At 34.1% G+C, this 20,481-nt stretch overlaps 1 protein-coding gene across 1 annotated transcript; it reads right to left on the bottom strand.

The window, feature by feature from the left end:
• Nucleotides 1-19,452: 19,452 nt before the first annotated feature.
• Nucleotides 19,453-20,148, bottom strand: LOC149230571 (metallothionein-like protein EMB30). The gene is made up of 3 exons (XM_089376084.1): nt 19,973-20,148; nt 19,771-19,821; nt 19,453-19,680 (listed from the first exon to the last, which is right to left on the bottom strand). The coding sequence occupies exons 1-3, from the start codon at nt 20,020-20,022 to the stop codon at nt 19,599-19,601; spliced, it is 183 nt and encodes a 60-aa protein (XP_089232210.1). The 5' UTR covers nt 20,023-20,148; the 3' UTR covers nt 19,453-19,598.
• Nucleotides 20,149-20,481: the final 333 nt, after the last annotated feature.

Genomic DNA, 20,481 nt, shown 5'->3' with positions numbered 1-20,481 from the left:
TTATGGTACTGATATGCAAGAATAATTCAAAAGATCAAATAAGGAAGATTTGTTAAGTTGCTAGATAATACTGATTCACCCCCCCTCTCAGTATTATTTCCAACAAGGAAAAATTTAGTAAAGAAACTTGTTTGACAAGTTTGGCTTTTATATCCTCTAGGTAACTATAAGAAATGAAACACGGTTCTTGGCTCGACTCGGCTCGGCTCTGTCTCAAATTACCATCTATTCGGAAGTCGGAAATATGAATTTGGGAATTCCAAATTAAAACTTTTAGAATTAAAGATTAATAGGTGAATAACTAGATTGAAAATTGATTGAATATTTTACTTTGTCTGGATTAGAAGGTTGAAATTAATAATAAACAATTTTATTATTCATTTTACACTTCTTCATTAAAAAAATGATGTTTTTATGGGAAGTGTTCAAACACTCCATTGTCAATGAGGTGTTGGGATTATTGGGTATGTTATCATTACACATTTTTCATATATTTATGGTCTTTTCTCTTTTAAATAATGGGAGATTTCAACATATTTAGGGTTTTATATAAATACAAGTTGTAGAAATATATGTTGCTGTAAATTATATAAGTATTCTCGTCAATTTTTTAAGTTATATGAGTATATATTTGTGGTGAATTTTTTTAGTGTTATGTCTGAATTTAGTTTTTTTAATTTCTTTTAATTTCTTATATGTACTTTATGTATAATAAGTGGTATAAATTATGTGAAATTTATTTTCAAACACATTTCACTATTTTATATTTTTAATTATTAAATAATCTGGATAATCACATAATTTGAAGTATTCTATTAATTGTTCATTATATAATGTAATCATGTTAATGTGGTTAATAAAATAAAATAAGAAAGTTATAAAGATAACAATCGACAAAATTTCTTTGTTTATGCAGGTCGAACCGGAAGGAGAATTCTTGGTCGAACCTCTAGTTATACTCGATCGGAGAGAAGTAACACTATGGAAATGAGTTATCACTCAGGTTAAAGTGTAATGGCAGCACTATTGACCGGATGAGGCCACTTGGGAGGATGAGCAGCTCATGAAAGAAGCTTTTCTAGGTCTGTTTTTAGCAGAAAAATATGGATATGATGTTTGATTTTTGGGGGGAGATGTCACATAGAAAATTCTAATTATTTTTATTTGCCGCAGTAAAAACAAACTGAATATTATGGATATAGTTTTAAATCAGATCACGTATCCTCTCTACCCTCTTGAGTCGTTTTCCTTGGAGAATTCAGGTGGGATACACCAACTCAAAGGATAAATCCATGTCCTTGGAAAGTATCCCTGTAATACAAAATTTTCTAGATGTATTTCCTGAAGAAATTCCAGGGTTACCTCCAAAAAGAGACATAGATTTCACCATTGAACTAACACCAAGAGCAACCCCGGTGTCCCGAGATCCTTATCGTATGAGTATATCAGAACTGACAGAATTGAAAATGCAATTACAGGAGTTATTGGATAAAAATTATATTTGTCCAAGTGTCTCGCCTTGGGGATCCCCCATATTGTTTGTCAAAAAGAAGGACGAGACCCTATAGATGTGTATGGATTATCGTCAACTAAATAAGCTAACCATTAAGGACAAGTGCCCTTTACCTCGCATTGACGAACTATTTGATCAAGTGAAATGAGCAACAATGTTATACATTCACAGGTTTTCTAACAGTGACACAACATGCATGCATACATAAATTATGAGATGATAGTGAATTAGGCCTCAGCGAGACTTTCTCTGTAAACAAATATATGGTTTGGTTTATAGTAGTAACATATTACATTCCTTACTTTCTCAGTCAATTATATATGTATCTACATATTGTCTTCGTAATCCTGGTTTATTTAGAAAATCTTTTTCGTTCTAAGTAGTTCATTTCTTTTCTAAGGTTGTTCTACAGTTTACATTTATGCCTAAACTAGCAGCTTTTTCTATCGTAATTTATGAAAGAAACTACTCCATGTTTTCAGGGTAAGATTAATTGACATGCTAAATTTCAAGCCTTTCCTGTAACCACAGTAATTTTTCCAGAATTTAAACATTTACTCTATTAATTTATAGTTAATAGAGGTTCGTCAAAATTTTTTTACTTACCTGAGATTAGTAAAGAAAGAAAAAGAGTCCAACTGTAGAAATCACCTCTGTATATAACAGATTTTAATCCTCCCAACCTTGAGACTTACTTTCAGGTACAAGTCTCCCCCCGAGCTTGCCTACAAGATTAATAACTTCTTCACCACCAGACTTAGCTGCTTTTCCGCGTAACTTCTCAGCACATATCCTCTCCCTTTTCTCCTGTGTTCTCTCACGTATCCTCTCAGCACAAATCCTCTCCCTTTTCTCCTCTGTTCTCTCACGTATCCTCTCTACCCTCTTGAGTCTTTTTCCTTGGAGAATTCAGGTGGGATACGCCAACTCAAAGGATAAATCCATGTCCTTGGAAAATATCCCTATAATACAAAATTTTCTAGATGTATTTCTTGAAGAAATTCTAGGGTTACCTTCAAAAAGAGACATAGATTTCACCATTGAACTAATACCAAGAGCAGCCCCGATGTCCCAAGCTCCTTATCATATGAGTATACCAGAACTGACAGAATTGAAAATGCAATTACAGGAGTTATTGGATAAAAATTATATTCGTCCAAGTGTCTCGCCTTGGGGACCCCCCGTACTGTTTGTCAAAAAGAAGGACGGGACCCTATGGATGTGTATGGATTATCATCAGCTAAATAAGCTGACCATTAAGGACAAGTACCCTTTACCTTGCGTTGACGAACTATTTGATCAAGTGAAGGGAGCAACAATGTTTTCAAAGATTGATCTATGGTCAGGATACCATCAGATCTGAATCAAGGAGGAAGACATAGCTAAGATGGCCTTTAGGAACCACTATGGACATTACGAGTTCGTGGCTTTACCCTTCGGGCTGACCAATGCCCCTACAAGTTTTATGTGTCTAATGAACAATAGATTTCATCAATACTTGGAAAAATTTGTATTAATATTTATTGATGACATACTGATTTATTTCAGAAATATTGAGGAACATAAAGAGAACTTAAGGATAGTGTTGTAGGCTCTCAGGGAACACTAATTATATGCCAAGTTCAGCAAGTGTGATTTCTTTAAAGAGCAGATTCAATATTTAGGCCACACCATTACCAAAGATGGAATTGTTGTAGACCTAGAAAAGATAAAGACCATAATGCAATGGCCAGTACCAAGAGACGTAGCGGATATAAGGTATTTCATGGGATTGGCAAGGTATTACAGATGATTTGTTGAAGGATTTTCCAGAGTGGCCTATCCTATTACCTCCCTACAGAAGAAGGGAAAAATCTTTAAATGGACAGCCAAATGCTAGCAGAGCTTTGAACAGCTCAAGCATTTACTAACCACTGCACCAATTCTAAGCATAGCAGATCCAAGAAAGGACTATGTGGTGTGTACAGATGCTAGCAAGGAAGGGGTAGGTGGTGTTTTAATGCAAGAAGTAGTGTAATTGCCTATGAATCTAGGAAATTGAAGGAGCATGAACAGAAATACTCAGCTTATGACTTAGAATTAACATTCGTTATTCATGCACTAAAAATGTGGCGGCATTACTTGATGGGTAAGAAATTCCTTCTAATGGATGACCATCATAGCCTGACTAATTATTTTAAGCAACCCACTCTAAATGCCAGGAAAGCCAGGTGGGTAGACTTTCTAAGTGGTTTTGATTTCGAAATCAAACACTTGAAAGGAAAGGAGAATCGGGTAGCTGATGCCTTAAGTCGAAAGGTACATTGTCTTTATGTAATTTCTTACAGTGACGTGTGAACCATGTTCAATGAACTAATCAAAGAAGCAATCGAACAAGATCCAGAATACCAGTTTTTAGGACAACAAGCTCAAATTACGAACATCCATGAATATCAACTAGGATATGAAATATATCTTGCAAGTAAGTTGATTTATAAAGAGAGATTATATGTGCCTAACCAAAATAGCAATAAGGATTTGATTTTAGATGAATATCATAAGATCCCCTATGCAGGGTACCCGGGTTACCAAAAATTAATTACTGCACTCCGCAAGGGATACTACTGGCCGACTATGAAAAAGAATGTAGCAGAATATTTAACTCACTGCTTGGAATGTCAGCAAGCAAAAATAGAACACCAAAATCTTGCGGAATTACTGCATTCATTACCAATTCTGGAATGGAAATGGGAGACTATCTCCCTCGACTTCATCACAGGGTTACCCATATCTGAAAAGAAAAATGATTCCATAATGGTAGTAGTGGACAAACTAAGCAAATAAACTCATTTCATATTAGTGTAGTCCACATAAAGGGCAGTACAGATTGCCAACATATTCATGCAAAATATTTTTAGATTACATGGGCTAGCAAAGACTATAATTTCTGATTGGGATGTCAAATTTACATCAGCCTTCTAGAAAGCTTTGTTTGAAATTTTAGGTACACAGTTAAACTTCAGCACTGCCTATCACCCTCAGAGGGACGGGAAGACAAAGTGGGTGAATAAGGTGGTAGAGAACATGCTACGAACTTATGTGATGCAACAACCCTCAAAATGGGAAGATGACTTACATCTGGTCGAATTTGCTTACAACAACAGCTATCATACTTCCTTACAAATGAGCCCATTTGAAGTTCTATATGGGCGTAAATGCCGCACACCATCCAGTTGGGGAGGATTCGAGGACAAGTTAATGCTGGGACCTGAAATTTTGCAGGAAATGGAAGAAATGGTTAAGAAGGTTCGTTCCAATTTAAGGGCCACTCAAGATCAATAAAAGAACTTCGTCGATCGAAAAAGGAGTTTCCGAGAATTCCAAGTAGGGAGTCATGTGTATGTGAGGGTACGCACCAAGCGGAGTACCTTACAATGGAGCAGTTGTGCTAAATTAGCACCCCGCTTTTGCGGTACATTCCAAATTTTGGCACGGGTGGGGCCAGTGGCTTACCAACTAGCCTTGCCCAGCCATATTCTAATACACAATGTTTTCTATGTATCCGTACTAAAAAGATATGTTTACGATCCTAAATATATAATCAGTTGGCGGTATATTAATGTAGTGAAATTTTCTCTAAGCAAGCTAAATAAGAAAGTTATAAAGATAACAACTGACAAAATTTCTTTGCCTATGCAGGTCCAACCGGAAGGACAATCCTTGGTCGAACCTCTGGTTATACTCAATCGGAGAGAAGTAACACTATGGAAACGAGTTATCACCCAGGTTAAAGTGCAATGGCAACACTATGGGCTGGATGAGGCCTCCTGGGAGAATGAGAATCTCATGAAAGAAGCTTTTCTGGGTCTATTTTCAGCAGAAAAACATCGAGACGATGTTTGATTTTGCGGGGGGGGTGTTAAGAAACCAGCTCACAAAAAGATAGAAAAGAGAGATCCACGCCTTAGAATTCAGCATCTTTGAGGGGGCAACCTCCTTTACATTACATAAATGAACAATTCTTGGATGATACAAATGACAAAACCTCCTTTCTATATATAGGAGTCTAAGGAGTCACAATATAATCCTGCTGACCTAACAATAATAATATAAAGCCACAAAAATAACAATAGAGGGATTCTATGGTGCATAGAAATAACAACATGGGGGTAATAGGGGCACAACAATATAAATAAGGGGTATAACTACAATAGTAATGGGGTAATCACTAGTATTATAGGGACCCAACATGCCCCTCTCCTTCAAAAAAGTGTTGTCCTCAACGCTTGAGTAGTTCTGGATACTTCTGCATAAAATTCTCATCCTCCCATGTGGAATCTTCAGTAGATAAGTTCTTCCACTTGATAAGATACTCTGAAATTGATCGATTTCGTAGCTGTCGAGTTCTTGTTTCTGTGACTGCTTCCGGTTCCAATATAATTTTTCCTTCCTCATCAAGTTTTGGCAATATTGTTTGAACTGGGAGCTTGTCGCCTATAACCTTCTTTAAACATGAAACATGGAAAACTGGGTGCAATCGAGAAGCTGCAGGAAGCTCCAATTTGTATGCCATAGTACCAATCTTTTGCAACACCTTGTACGGACCATAATACTTTGGTGATAATTTATTATCCTTCTTAGCTTGCTTTAGGGACATTTGCTTATATGGTTGTAGCCGTAGGAATACCCAATCACCTACATCAAAACTTTTTTCACTGCGATGTTGATCTGCCTGTTGTTTCATTCTATTTTGTGCCAACACGAGGTTATCCTTTAAGAGTTGGAGGACTTGTTGTTGATGTTCGATGTGATGTTCCACTGCCTGAACCTTAGAATTTTCTCTTAAATATGATGTGATGGATGGTGGTTGATACCCATAAAGTGCCATAAATGGGGTCATTTTTGTTGCTGTATGGAAGGAAGTGTTATACCACCATTCAGCCAGAGGCAACCATTTGACCCATTGTGTCTGTTTATCAGATACAAAGCAACGAAGATATCCTTCCAAACATTTGTTTACTATCTCAGTTTGTCCATCAGATTGAGGATGATAAGATGAGCTATGAGCTAACTGAGTACCAAGACAAGAAAATAATTATGTCCAAAAATTTCCAGTGAAAATGGGATCTCTGTCACTTACAATAATCTTTGGGTTTCCATGTAGCTTTTGAATTGTTTCCATAAATGCAGTAGAAACTGTACTGGCTTTAAATGGATGTGATAATGCACAAAAGTGTGCATACTTGGTAAGTCTGTCAACTACCACCATGATGACACTCTTTCCCTCAGACTTGGGTAAACCTGTGATAAAATCCATTGAAACCTCCTCCCAACGTTGGCTTGGAATGGATAAAGGTTGTAATAGACCCGGTGTCTTAATTGTTTCAACTTTATTTTGTTGGCAAACCAAACATTCCGCCACAAACTTTTGAATATCTGATTTAAGGCCATCCCAAAAAAATTCCTTCTTAACCCTGTGGTAAGTTTTTAAAAATCCTGAGTGCCCTCCTAAGGGAGAAGTGTGCAATTCCATAAGAATCTTTTGTTTTAGCTGGGAATTCTTACAGAGGTATAAGCGATCTTTGTACCATAATGAATCATTTTGCCAGCTAAATGTATCAGACGTACTGGAATCTTGTTGTAGCTTTCGAATAAGTGCCCACACTTCTTCATCATTCTTCCATTCCTCCCTTGCTTCGTTTATCCAATCTGGTTGGATAATAGAAATGGCGCACAACAATGCTTCCACATCCTCATCCTTTCTTGAGAGTGCATCTGCCACCACATTTTGCTTCCCTTTTTTGTAGATGATTTCAAAGTCATAACCCAACATCTTTGTGACCCACTTTTGTTGCTCTTCAGAGGATAATCTTTGTTCTAAAAAGTATTTAAGGCTATCATGATCCGTTTTTACCTTGAAGTGTCTTCCCATTAGGTAGGGTCGCCATTTCTTAAGTGCATGGAGTATTGCCAACATTTCCTTCTCATAAATAGCTTTGCTTAAAAACTTTCCCTTGATTGGACGACTTTCAAAAGCAATGGGTCTTTCATCTTGCATTAGAACAGCACCAATTCCATTTCCTGAAGCATCACATTCCACAATAAAGGTTTTTGTGAAGTCCGGTGTAGCTAAGACCGGTGCTTGGCACATTGCCTCTTTAAGATGTTCAAAGGCCTTTGTTGCTTCCGGAGTCCATGAAAATGCATCTTTCTTCAATAATGTTGTTAGAGGTGCTGCTATTCTCCCATAATTCTTAACAAACTTGCGATAATACCCTGTCAACCCAAGAAATCCTCGCAGATGCTTTATGGATGTGGGAATTTTCCATTCCTTAATGGCTTTAATTTTGCTAGGGTCTACCTTAACTCCTTCATGAGATACAATATGACCCAAATATTCCACCTCCTGGACTCCAAAGAAACATTTGGATCTTTTTGCATATAATTGTTTCTCCTCCAATAGTTGTAGCACCCTGTCAACATGTTCAACATGATCCTTCCAAGACTTGCTGTAGATTAGTATATCATCAAAAAATACTAACACAAATTTTCTAAGGAATGGTTTGAAAATTGAATTCATCAAACCTTGAAATGTTGAAGGTGCATTGGTAAGGCCAAAAGGCATGACCAAAAATTCATAATGACCCTCATGAGTTCTAAATGCCGTTTTCGGAATGTCTTCAATCTTCATTCTGATTTGATGATATCCTGAACGAAGATCCAACTTGGTGAAGTAAATTGATCCATGCAATTCATCCAGTAATTCATCAATGACAGGAATGGGGAACTTATCTTTAATAGTGAGCTTGTTGAGCTCCCTATAATCCAGACACATGCGCCATGATCCATCCTTCTTGTGCACCAATACTACTGGAGCAGAGAAAGAACTTTGACTTGGTTGAATTATACCAGCCTCTAGCATTTCTGCAACCATACGTTCAATTTCACTTTTTTGGACATAGGGATATCTGTACGGCCTGATGTTTGGAGGAACACTTCCTGGAATCAGATGAATAGCATGATCATGATCACGCATAGGTGGGAGACCTTTGGGAGTCTCAAATACCTTGGAATGATTGTCCAAGACTTTTTGGAGATCTGGAGAAATAGATGATTTCGATGTGGAAACATCTAGCGAACATAATTGTGCAATTACACCTCTTTGCTCCTTTTTTAGAAGCTTTGTCATACCATTAGAGCTGATTATCTTTCCTGGTTTCCCTGCAATACCCCTTAATTCAACTTCCTTTCCTTCCGTAGAAAATTTGATGAAAAGTTCTTGAAAATTAAAAGCTATTGTACCCAAGGATTGTAGCCATTGGACTCCTAGTACAACATCAGCACCTCCCATTGGAATGGAAAGCATTGGGCTAGTCAATACATATTCTCCCATGGATAGCTTGATATTATGGCACTTTCCAGAGCAATTTATTGTTCCTCCATTTGCAATCATCACTTGACACTCTGGTGCTGGATATAGGAAGCAATTCAATTCTTTTGCTACCCTACAATGAATAAAATGTGGGTGCTTCCTGAATCAATCAACACTATTACTTTTTTCTTCTTGATTTGTCCTTCTATCTTGATGGTTTGAGGAGTGGTAATTCCCGCCAATGCATTACAAGATATGGTCGGATTTATTTGTTCTTCATCTAGGCTTTGTTCCTGGAGTATATCTTCTTCTTTTGACCTTTCTTGCTCCTTTTCTTCTTCCTCTTCACAATCTATGTAGAATAATTTCTTCTCAGCACACTTATGACCTTTAGTGTATTTGCTATCACAACTGTAACAAAGCCCTTTTTCTCTTTTTTCTTCCAATTGTTGTGGTGTCAACCTTATAGGTTGTGGAAGACTAGGGGCAACAACACTTCCGTCTTTATAGTTGTGAGTGGTATGCTTCCTGGTTGCCATAATTTTGCTTTCCATTTTTCTTGCTAACCTGAATGCCTTCTCTAATGAATCAGGTTCCCAAAGGCGAACATCATGTTGGATATTATCCTTTAAAGACCCTATGAACACATCAATCCTATGCTCCTCTGGAATATCTTTTACCCTTATGTTCAATTTTTGGAACTCCTCAATGTGCTCCATTACTGAACCCTTTTGTTTGAGACTTATCAATTGGCTAAAAAAAGTGTTGCTTTTTGTATCTTCATAATGTGCTATCAATTCTTCCGTAAAAATTGCCCAAGTGATAATTTTTTTACGAGAGCAAAGCCATTGATACCATACAAACTGATTTGGTTCCAAATATACAGTTGCCATACGTACCTTTTGTGTGTTTTGCACATTATTGAGATCGAAGAATTGCTCCATCTGTAATATCCATGTGGCGGGATCCTTGCCATCAAACTTCCTCATATCGATTTTTGGAATATGGTGGATCTTCGATCCAACATTAGAGTCTATGGAATCATGATTAACATTACTTTTGTTCACATCATGAGTTTCCTTTACAACCTTTTCACCATTAGTAAGTATCTCTTGTAGAAAATTTGTCAAATCTGTCTTCAAATCTGCCATGTCTGTCTTCAAATTTGCCATGTCTTTCTTCAAATCTATTTTCAAATCTATCTTCAAATCATCCATCTTAGCTTCCACGCCACTTATCTTAGATTCCACGCCATTTATCTTAAATTCCACACCACTTATCTTAGCTTCTGTTAGATTTTGTGAGCATGACATTTGTTGCACTTGTTCTTGTAATTTTGATATATCATGTAGCATTTCTTCCTCTTCTTCATGAGTCATGCTAGAGCTTTCAGGTTCCTTACTAGGTGTTTGCATTTTCTTTCCTCGGGGCATCAGTTACCGATAATAATGCTTTACTATGCCCTTTGAATTCCGTTAAACCAAGCTTACACAAAAATTAAAAAAAAACTACACACCTTTTTTTACTTTATAGAAGCCTGATATTGAATCTGATGTATCTCTGTAATTTCGGATCATCCAGTTTTGAAATTGCAAACTGTAGTAGCCTTCTGTGTCCTGTTTCCAATGCCACAAGTCTGACCTAAATTGGATTCTCCAAGGAAGAGTTATGTGAAATCTCCCACAGTGACTTGCTTTTAGACTAGTTCAGTAGAGCGCACTTGTACGATGTGCCACGAGTCACTGTTTCAACCTTTGAATTTGAAACATGCATACAAGAAACTACAGTCTGTCCTCTTTCTGTACCTTCTTACGAAATTTCAATCTGATCCCCAGAGAGGAAGTTATGACGATTTTCCCCAGGTCACCTGTTTTGAATGTAATTCAGGAGTCTGCAAAAGGACCAACTTCCTCAGATCATATCTCCGCAAATGTCGTGCAAAAATCTCTGAAATTCGGACCCAAGGTTCAACGCGATTTCTTCTCAAATGGGATTTTTTTGCGACTTCTGAAACGTCACAGAAAAAAAGTTATAGCGAAAATTCCACGATGACCTGTTTGGAACAGCGAAACCCTAGAATCCAAAGCTCTGATACCAAATGTTAAGAAACTAGCTCACAAAAAGATAGAAAAGAGAGATCCATGCCTTATAATTCAGCCTCTTCGAGGGGGCAACCTCCTTTACATTACATAAATGAACAATTCTTGGATGATACAAATGACAAAACCTCCTTTCTATATATAGGAGTCTAAGGAGTCACAATATAATCCTGCCGACCTAACAATAATAATATAAAGCCACAAAAATAACAATAGAGGGATTCTATGGTGCACAGAAATAACAGCATGGGGGTAATAGGGGCACAACAATATAAATAAGGGGTATAACTACAATAGTAATGGGGTAATCACTAGTATTATAGGGACCCAACAGGGGGAGATGTGATGTCCCCAGAAAACTGTAATTATTTTTTATTTACCGCAGTAAAAACACACTGAATTTTATGGATACAGTTTTGAATTTAGTATAAATTTGAAAATTATAAAGGAAACTATTCTTTTTTTGGTGTTAACACATCTTGTAACTTTTCATCTCAAGAAAGCTAAGGTAGGCAGTTGCCTAACCCTAACTACCTCCCTGATTATGAATTCTCCAAGGAAAAGGACTCAAGAGGGTAGAGAGGATTCCTGAGAGAACATAGGAGAAAAGGGAGAGGATCTGTGTTGAGCGTTCAGGCGGAAAAGTAGTTAAGTCTGGTGGTGACCAAATAGCGGATGCAATGTTGAGAAAGCTTGCAAGAAGTTATTAATCTTGCAAGCAAGCTCGAGGTGAGACTTGTACCTGAAAGTAAGTCTCAAGGTTGGGAGGATTAAAAATCTGTTATATACAGAGGTGATTTCTACAGTTGGACTGTTTTTCTTTCTTTACTAATCTCAGGTAAGTAAAACAATTTTGAGGAACCTTTGTTAATTATAAATTAATAGAGTAAATGTTTAAATTCTGGAAAAATTATTGTGGTTACAAGAAGAGATTGAAATTTAGGATGTCGATTAATCTTACCCTGAAAACAGGGAGTTGTTTCTTTCATAAATTATGGTAGAAAAAGCTGCTAGTTCAGGGATAAATGCAAATTGTAGAACAACCTTAGAAAAGAAACGAACTACTTAAAACAAAAAAGATTTTCTAAATAAACGAGGATTAGGAATACAATCTGTAGATACATATATAATTGACTGACAAAGTAAGGAATGTAATATGTTACTGCTATAAACCAAACCATATATTTGTTTACAGAGAAAGTCTGGTTGAGACCTAATTCACTATCATCTCATAATTTATGTATGTATGCATGTTGAGTCACTGTTAGAAAACTTGTGAATGTATAACATTGTGGCTCATCTTAATGACAACGAAATTTAGGAGTTTCGGAAAATAAGAAATTGCCAATAAAGAAAAAAAATGGGATAACAACCAGACCCGTAGGACTTGAAACGACTGTAGGCTAGGGAGGGACCCAGCGCTAAGCCTTCTGCCCACAAATAGCAACCTAGATTTCGTATTGAAGATCTTTAAAATAGAGAATTAACAGTTGAAAACTTCCAAAGGGGATAAGTATGAACAAAGTCGAATAGTGCCTTATTTAGCGAAAACAAAAAAATAAAGTGAGAGACATAGGCATTTCCTATTCAACATAAACAATAACCAGAAAAAACATTAACTCATAGCTTATATATATATATATATATATATATATATATATCAAGACGGGATAACCCTGAAGGACTTTCTGAAATATTCATTGTTATAAAGAATTCCAGAGTCAATGAGCTCATTAAAACAAATGCTATATGAAAATTCCAGAGCTATTAATACATATAAAATAAGAATGATGTCAATAACATTATAGACTTTCGAATGAACTCCCAAAAAGACGTTGGATAAACCCCAAGGTCGTAATCATTACTCGAAGGAACAATGAGGCTATCCTTAAAACCCAAAATACACATATACAGTATGAACATATAATTTCAATAGCCAGTATTCAAGAGTAGAGCACTTTCGTACAGGTATTGACCGCACACCAAAGTAACAGACCAACTCTCTATTGCAAAGTAGAAAAACCCAATGAGGAGACCATCAGGACAAGCCTGTATGCCTCTAACTAGACAATAGATGCCGCAAGCAAAATGGTGAAAATACCTTAGGACTCATAAAGGAGTTGAGTGTGCAGAACTCAGAGGAACCGGTGGAACCCATCTCAGAAAGCCTCTGAAAATGTCGAGACCTCACTTGAAGACCCACACACACGACCAAAAAGAGAAACCCGTCAGGAAATAGCATTGCAGCTACAAACAAGTAAGTTCAAATGTTATGATGAATGAAATGATGAAAACCTGTAGGGCAAATGAATAAGCGGAAGCTCCATCTGTTTCGTAACCCTGCTGAAGCTATGGAGGAATCTCCATAGTCCTAATCTTTCAGGGATGAAACCCTGTTTCTTAGAACCCAGAAAACCAAGAGCAAAAGATTAAGATACTAGAAATGAGACGAGACCTCCATAAAACCCCAACAAAGATTTTAGATGGATCGTCGATCGTCAGATTAGAGTAATGGCCGGATCACCGTCCAGACAACGAAGTGAACGAGGCAGGAGGGACAGCTGGAGCACGCATGGCGATGAGACTTGTTGCTGCCACACCTCGTAGCAAAGCAATTAAATGTTTTATTAAACCCAAAATGAATGAAAATACTATGAATACGTTTGCATTTGCATTGTAAAATATGCTCTAAAAAGACTTTGTACCAGATCTAAATACGAATATACACTTTGTACTGCATAGCAGTAAACCAACCATAAACATTAATGGTTAAATAAACATGCAAGTTGATATTTGAATGCCTTCACCCTCGTTATAAGGATTGAGGTGAATATGTAATTAAAAAAAATTACTATGGTTATGTTAAAAGTATATGGAGATGCGACACAAACAATTTGAATGTCCATGTAACAACTATAACAACTATATTTAAACAAGTAATTGTGCATGCTAAAGTTTAGGTTTGAATTTAATCTTATAATTATTTTCACAATGATTATTTTTCTATCAATTAATTTTTTCTTAATAGGTAGTGACTAAACATCAACATTGCATATTACATTTGTTATTATTATTTTTTAAAATAAAACATTAAATTATAATTAAATATAATTAAATTAAATTTATAATTAAAAAAAATTAAACTATATTTAAAATTATATAATTTTATTAAAGGTCATTTTGATCATCATTATAAAGAAACTTTTTTATATCATTAATTGGTTTTAATTTTTAAATAAAATATAAAATTATTTCTCGTATTGATTCTGAATAAAGTGTAAAACTCCAAGATTTATTTTTTATCTTACACATTAAAAACAAATTTATAATATAAATATATAACTTTTCTTAATAATAAAATTAATTTATATTTTTGAAAGTAACCCATAATAATAATCTTTATTATAAATTATTAAATTATAATAAATTTTGTTACATTTATTTTTTTATAAATTTTTTAATGAAAAATATAAAATGCATATAAATTTATTAGTGACGAATATAAAATATATAATAATTTTAATTCAAGATTATAGGATTTTTTACTATTAAGTTTTTAGTCTATTTCCATATAATAATTTTATTTTCATGAGTAGTTACTCAAAGATTAGTTCATTTCTTAAAGATTTTTGGATAAGTTTAATTTCTTTCTTTAAAGATGGTAATATAATATTTTTATTTAAAGTTTATTTTTTTCCATTTAAGTTGTTATATATATATGTGTGTGTGTATGTTTTTTTATTTAATGTAAATTAAGTAAAGAGTTTTAAAAATTAAGAGTTTTTAGTAAATTTTAATTTAATTTTGTTAGAGTGAAAATCATAAATCAACATAATTATCAAATTATGACATTGCATCATTATCACTGTGGTGAATTCAAATTTGTGATATATATAGTCAAATGTCACCCATAAACAAGATGATATACACATTATATGTGTGTGTGCAAACAAATTTTGGTTAACATGTTTGTTATTGAGGAGTCTTGGGAACCTCGAAAATTTTAACATGGTTTTATATTTGGATTTATCTATTAAGACCCCTTTTTCTCTTGCTACCTCAACACTAAAACTCCCATAAAAAAAGCCAACCTTTTCTACTCACATTTGATATCCTTCTTTATGTATTGGGAGAATATCTTGAGGGAAAGCTTTCCATGGTTTTAGTTAACATATCTTTAAATCATAGAAGTAAAAGGCCATATTTCTCTTATACATTTTGCAAAGTATTTGTTGTGTATTCCTCAATTTATTGCATTTGACATACATTTTCACAAATTTCAAGCCCATAAATGCATTCAAGTCTTGATTGTTGAATACTACGCAATCATGGACTATTTTTTATTTTGTGACAACCTTCTGAAATGAATGTACTTGTGTTATAAATTGTCCATAACATTGCATCTTATTCATGCATTACGTCGAAAAACTTGCAAGAATGCTTTGCGAAATTAGCTTTTGTGCTATGCTTCTAGCCTATGTAGGTTATGTGTTGAAACATGGGCTTTGATACCACCTGTAACATCCCCCAGTCACCCAATTAGGGAAATGCAATTACCATCGATATTGATGTCATAATTATAAATGATATACATATGTAACACGACATAATAACATGCAATAAAAACCATAAAATATAAAATCAACAAAATGGTAAAGTAGAACATAAAAAAAACTGGTAAAGTAAGCCATGGGCATGAATAAAATAGGTTTTATACATATATATGTTAAAATATGTTGAATGGATGCAGACCATAACTGCATTACCCAACCGTAGACAATGCTTCTCTAGCTCACTCAACAGTCAATCACCCCTGAGATAATTCCATGACTCTACTATGGTAACAACTAGTCAAGTGGGGTATATATCTAGTACCATGTATGAACAGGGCTAAGGTACCAAACCCAGTAGCCTCCAACCAATAGTCTCACATCCCCCATCATCCCTAGACCCAAGTAGTGCACCCCCTTCTTTGCACTCATAATTCCTTGAGTTGTGCCACTACCTCCATGGTGTCCAACTCAAGCCTTCTAAGGATGTCCAAAAGCCTTGTGGCTTCCAGGAGTTGTTGTTTCCCTCGAGGGTCTCTAGGTACACTCTAGGCCCTTATACACAAACACTTATCCCTCCCTTATTGATGTCTAATTGATCACACAGGGACACCTGTCCCTTCCCGATCAAGATCCAACTACATAGGAGAACCACCCTTTTATAGGCATGGTGTCCCTTATGTCATATTTTAATGATATATTATAATATTATAATATATCAAGACACTTTTGTTGTCGTGGAGCTCAAGCCCCCCATATTCTTTTTGTGCTCCAATCTTCATCCATGGTGATCTCAATTTATTTACATATCATATTTTCCAAGTTCACTAGCCTTTTACCACATAGGTTCTTGGGTCTAACCACGGAGACACTCTCACCATAAAACTCATAATTGCTTTGGACCATTGGCCTAATCAATTTATACACATATAAGAAGACATGCCTCAATAGAATCTGGCTCATTGACGTATTTCACATACACCATCTCACCAACCTAAATATCATATGTACATAATCATTACAACTTCAGGATTAATCTAGGGGTATAATTTTTTCCAACAACTGTGCTTTTTGTTACATGTTTAGTTGACTTCGTTAGTTTCAAAACATACAAGACTGAAATATTATGGGAAATTAAAGTGTTGATCCTTGGGAAAAATCTTAGAGACACTCCACATGATTTTGTAATCTCATGATGTTTTTTTGTACTTTTAGTTAAGTTTTAAGATGCCTTAATGAATGCATTGCACACCATATCTTTGTGTAAATTTGTGGATGTATTTGGTATCTTTTGTTTATCTTGTAGATGCTTTAAAGATTGCATTAAGCCATTGTTTATGTTTCGTTATATATTTAAAAATCTTATTTTTTTGGTTAGTTTTTTTTTAATCTTATTTATTTTATAATTTTTTTTGTGACATATATCTTTTTATATTATAAATATTTTATTATATAATTTTTATTATATAATTTTTATTTGAGAATTTAGTTTCGTACCAAAACTATTTTGGTTAGTAAAATATTTCAATCTTTGTTCAATATTGTTCTTCACCAAAAACCACATAAATAAATTCCCTTACTTTTCCATACAATTTTAATAACCTACCTTGAAAGATATTCGATACTATAAAATCTTTTATTTTTAATATTATAATTATTTTAAATTCATTTGAAAATAAAATTAAAATAATCAATTTATTTATAAGTGAACATGAATCACCATATAAACCTTTCTTAAAACCATAACTATGGTTTAAGATACAAAATAATAAGTTAAAATTTTGGTCACCCCATCTTATGTGGACAATCATCTACTCATCCTATCATAAATGTAACATATATACATGAATAATATTGGTTTTCTCCCTTTTTGTTTAATCTTTTCCATTTATTTTCATATTTGTATTTTTGATTTTCAATCATGACCAACTAGAAGATAAGCCTAACGAAATATATCACTTCGTCATATAATCCTTTTCCTTTATTTGTCCTTCAAATTTAATTTCTTCTTTATCTTATCTTTCATTTTCAGTTATAATCACCCCTTTCTCAATTATTTCTCAATTATAATCACCCCTTTCTCATTGGGTTTATTTTCAGTTATAAAATTATATAGCTCTTTCCGTAATTAAATCCACTTGTTATTTTTCTGAAACAATATAGTGTAACTTTGAATTTATATAGTTTTTACTTCCTTTATTTTGCATTTAATCATTTCCAATAATGTGAAATTTCAAATTTTGGATAGTGGATTTTATTATTATTATAATAATAATAATATATATTTAATAATAATATTATTAATATCTATATAAGACAACGGTCATTTATAATATGGGATTTACAAGATTAAGATCGTTAATATTAATATTTTATTTTTAATAGAATTTTCCCCTAATATTTATATTATTTATAGGAACAATAATATTAATTTATATTAATAATATTTTTAACAATATAGATAATTGAACTAAAAGTTTTTTAACAACCTTGGACTTTGGTCAAATCTAGCCGTTAGAGGTCTTGTTTATTCATTCTTAGGTAAAATATAGATGTTGGAATGGCCTGCTGTCCCTATTTAACTTGTTTATTTGATTTTCAACTTGTCCTGACGATGAACCACACTGGTTGGTTCGAAACGCGTCAACCAATAATTTTTTATGTGATTTTGCCGAAATTATTCTCACAAGCATGTATGTTTTTTATTATATTAACATTTACTACTCAGAAAATTTCACAAAGGATGCATGTCGTTCTTTGGGCCAACTAGAGACCATTTGACATTTATTTTGGAATCATCATTAAGTTGCAATTTCTTTTAAAACAAGTTGAAATACACTTCCTCACTAAGATCCACTAGAAAGGGACCCTTTTAGAGAATGAAGATTTCATTGAAGTAAATATAGCAACATAATCTACTTCCCTAATGGAAACATATATGATCTTGGCTCAAAGCAAGGTTATATTTTGTAAAATTAGAATGGTTATCTTGACCATATACATTTAAGAAAGGCACCCTTCACTATTAGGGATGTTGTGTATATAGTCTCTAAAAGCAAAAGATTGGTATTTGACAATAGACATTAAAGAATGAATATACCTTTAGTGCCATGAATGTCGTTTCTACCTATAATATTAAATTTCATGTTTTAAAATCTAAATTGTATATGAAAATTAAAAGTAAAATTGGAAATTAAATTCACTAAAAATTAATCTATTTATGGTTAGATTTGTAAATTAACCATTTCCTAATACAAAACTAGGTCATGCACATTAAATTTGAAGAATTATATATATGTAATTTCTAAACTCTATTTATCTCAACCTTACTTATATATAATATGTTAGTTTTTATTATATTTCAATAACATTTGTTTTAAGATTTTAACTACTTTAATAAATGAAATTAAAGATTTATGATTTTAACTACAATAATAAATAATAAAATTAAAGATCAAAGATTTATGATTTATGATTTTAACTACAATAATAAGTAATAAAACTAATGATTGAACACATTTTTAGATATAATGTATTCTCATATTCCACTTTTAATTATTTAAATATTTTTTTAAAATTAAACATAGAACAAAAATTTCTAATTTTCATTTTAAAATTAATTTATATTAAATAAAAAAACATATTATAAATTAAAAAAAAAATTGGATTTAGACATATGCAGATTTATTTAAAACATTTTTATACAAATTTATCTTAAACATTTTTTAAAAGAGATCAGAAATATCTAAAGTTAAAATTCCTATGTCTATTAACACTCATACTAAACTATCTTAAGATTAATAATTCAATTCTTGTAAGTGTACTTTAATTTAAAACCAAATATTAACAAATCTATAAATGTCATCTCAAAACTTAAAGTGAGTAGCATAATAATTGGCATGCCATGAACCATACAAGCCACGCTGAAAATCCCAAATCTATGTAAACTGAGTCTTTATATAAAAGTCCTGGTAAAGTAACATCTATGACACTGCACAAACATCCTTCATGCTTGCTGGAACATACTGGACTTATTATTAGACACCAATTGGAGAGAGGAGCACTATTAAAGAGAACATATTGTTTCAACTGTGGCAGCTGCAAGTACCGCACTGGCAGTTGGGGCCGCACTTGTAGTCGTTCTCCATAGATACCTGTGCAGCAGGCCTTTTTACACCAAAACAAAATAATTTCAAATATCATATCATTCTGAAACCATACAAATTAAAGTTATGACAACTATATATAACGCAATACCCCTTTTCATAACTGGTCTCCACAATACCGTCCATCTGGAAGCCCTTTTTACTGTGAAACAAAACAACCCAAAATCAAACGAGCTCAGACGTAGCTAGATTCGAACTCCTGACAAACTACACGAAATTTGAAAAGGATAAGGAGAGATAGATAAGAAATTGAGATTAAAAAAAAACTGTAAAGAGAGGAGTAGACAACATACGTGCAGTGGCTCTTGTCAGCGCAGTCACAATTTGCGCAGCCGCTCGACATGTTCGCAACAACAATTATCACAGAAACTAATTCGTTAACTTGTAGCTTCTCAAGGCCCGTTTACCTTCTCAAACTCTCTGCTCGCCCGCAAATATATAGAAGGCAGGCCAGCCTTGGGGGAGGCCAAGAACGCCTCCTCCAAAGTGATGAAGTCGGCGGCGAAAGTGATGCAGTCGGCGGTGAGTCGCAGCCGTCCGATCTCGTAGATCCGACGGGCGTATTGAAGTTCAACTTTGGGAAAGGCATCTTCTGAACTCAATAAAGCCGAGGATCAGCACGTCATCTATAGGGAAATGAGAAGAATCTAACATTATTGAGATGGTTACCACCATTCATTTTAATGTCATGCGTGGGACTTGGAAACCTAACTTTACTTTTTGATTTTCAGGGTAAATTTATTCCGCCGTACGTCTGAGACCAAGATGCTGCCACTGTGATGCATCTGTGATGAGTTTCCAA

This window comes from Pinus tabuliformis, chromosome J (genome assembly GCF_031772625.1).
Source record: "Pinus tabuliformis cultivar Carrire ecotype Pingquan chromosome J, CPIR1, whole genome shotgun sequence".
Classification (NCBI taxonomy): Eukaryota; Viridiplantae; Streptophyta; class Pinopsida; order Pinales; family Pinaceae; genus Pinus; species Pinus tabuliformis.
The sequence above is the reverse complement of the archived record's forward strand: the minus strand, read 5'-3'. Positions and strand labels throughout refer to the sequence as shown.

Coding starts and splice junctions, on each gene's coding strand:
- LOC149230571 (XM_089376084.1), bottom strand. CDS start 20,022: ATGTCGAGCGGCTGCGCAAATTGTGACTGCGCTGACAAGAGCCACTGC. Junction 19,822..19,972: donor GCTGACAAGAGCCACTGCAC/GTATGTTGTCTA, acceptor TTTGTTTCACAG/TAAAAAGGGCTTCCAGATGG. Junction 19,681..19,770: donor GAGACCAGTTATGAAAAGGG/GTATTGCGTTAT, acceptor TGGTGTAAAAAG/GCCTGCTGCACAGGTATCTA.